The 1,728-nt window shown below is 41.8% G+C and overlaps 1 protein-coding gene across 1 annotated transcript; it reads right to left on the bottom strand.

Annotated features, from left to right (window-relative positions):
* Positions 1 to 226: 226 nt before the first annotated feature.
* Positions 227 to 1,406, bottom strand: LOC121428149. The gene has a single exon (XM_041624740.1). The coding sequence runs from the start codon at positions 1,262 to 1,264 to the stop codon at positions 653 to 655; it is 612 nt and encodes a 203-aa protein (XP_041480674.1). The 5' UTR covers positions 1,265 to 1,406; the 3' UTR covers positions 227 to 652.
* Between the last annotated feature and the right edge of the window lie 322 nt (positions 1,407 to 1,728).

The raw sequence follows: 1,728 nt of genomic DNA, 5'->3' as shown, positions 1-1,728 counted from the left end.
AATGAATAAAAAACAAAAGAAATAATGAGTGAGTGACATCATCGACTCTCTCATTTGCATGTAACTGGCTCGTTCATATAACTATTTTGTTGAAAATAAGCGAAACTTTGAAATGTCATAACTTTCTTATTTTACATCCGATTTTGATAAAATTTTCAGCATTGTGCTTGTCTGATTTTTCTCTATTGATTTATATCAACATTTTTCTGAGGTGGACTTGTCCTTTAACATTTGTCTCACCAAGGAGTAAACGAAAAAACAACAACATAAATTTGACATTTCGGTATCCCGTAACTTTAGTACATGCAGCTGGGCCAAGGACTAAATTTAACTGAAATCTCAAAAAAAAAATCAGTCAAAATGACTATTAATCGGGTCAGCTGGGTGCAAATCTTATTCTAGTCATATTTGACTGCTTTTTTATTAGTCATATTTTACTACAACAGTTATTTCTGATTGTATTCTATACTGTAGAATATAGGACAGAAATGTGACTAGACGTATCAGTTACACACAGCCGACTACTGTTCTAGTCAATTTGACTGATTTGTTTAAGTGTGTGGACTATAGGGTTAGGGTTAGAATAATGGCCACTGTAATAATTGTTTCGGGTCCATAATGGAAAAGGTTATTTTTAGTCTTCGGGCTTGATCTACTGGCGCCATGGGGAATGAAGGTAGCACCTCTCAGGAAGAGGAGACACCAATCTCTTATTTATCGATGCGCACTTGACAAACTTCTTCCAGAAATATTCCCTTTTCCTTCCACCCTCTGGCCATACCAGGTACGGCATATGTTTGTCCACGTAATACTTGACGCCGTACGGAAGGGTCAAGACTTCAGGAGGGTCAATGAAAAGCAGAAGTACCTTCTTCATCTTGACGCGGTTGGTGTGATGAAACGATTGCCGCACCATGGATACGAAGTCGGCATCGTCCAGAGATGACTTGCTCACGACGAACACGGTCTTGAAGCTCACTTCGAGGTCGTCTTTGAAGTGATCGAATACGAAGGCGTCCCGGTGCAACGTCTTGTCGCCGTACGTGACCGCGTTGAAGAATGGCAACTGCTCCTGGACCACCGGCCGGAGGTAACGGTCCACCCACTCACGGTCGTCGTCGTGGAAACGGATGTTGAGCGTGCGGTGTTGCGGCGATTCGTCCCGGAGTTCTTTGTATCCGCCGATGCGCATGCTCAGTTCGCTGAATGTATAGTCTAGCCAATCAGCGACAGGGAAACAGCAAGGTGAGTGGTCACTTGACATGTCCGTTGGTGTCGATTCGATGGTTGATTGTATTTTCGGAGGTGGTACGAATGAAACCGGTGGTTCTACTTGAGAAAGTGACAGCTTGCTGCTTGGTGTAAAGTCACATATTGTTGCCAACGTAGAGTGATGACAGAATTTTCTGTGAACACACAAAAGAAATGAAAAGTTATGAAAGATATGCAGACTTATATGTATATATACACAGCAAAACGTGTGGTGTTAACTGGTGTACATAGAGGACCACACCAGTTATTTTACACCGGTGTTAAATTGGTTGGGTTAGTTTTACTCCAAAAGGTGTTTTCACAACACCCATGGTTGTTACATTTACATTCTTTGGTGTTATGTTCAATCTCCAGGGTGTTATTTTAACACCTCAGGATGTGGTCCTCTATTAACACCAATTGGTGTCAGTTTTAACACCACAGTTTTTACGGAGGTGGTACGAATGAAACCGGTGG

The sequence above is a fragment of the Lytechinus variegatus genome, chromosome 14 (assembly GCF_018143015.1).
Source record: "Lytechinus variegatus isolate NC3 chromosome 14, Lvar_3.0, whole genome shotgun sequence".
Classification (NCBI taxonomy): domain Eukaryota; kingdom Metazoa; phylum Echinodermata; class Echinoidea; order Temnopleuroida; family Toxopneustidae; genus Lytechinus; species Lytechinus variegatus.
Note: the sequence above shows the minus strand (reverse complement) of the source record. Positions and strands in the feature narration are given on the sequence as shown.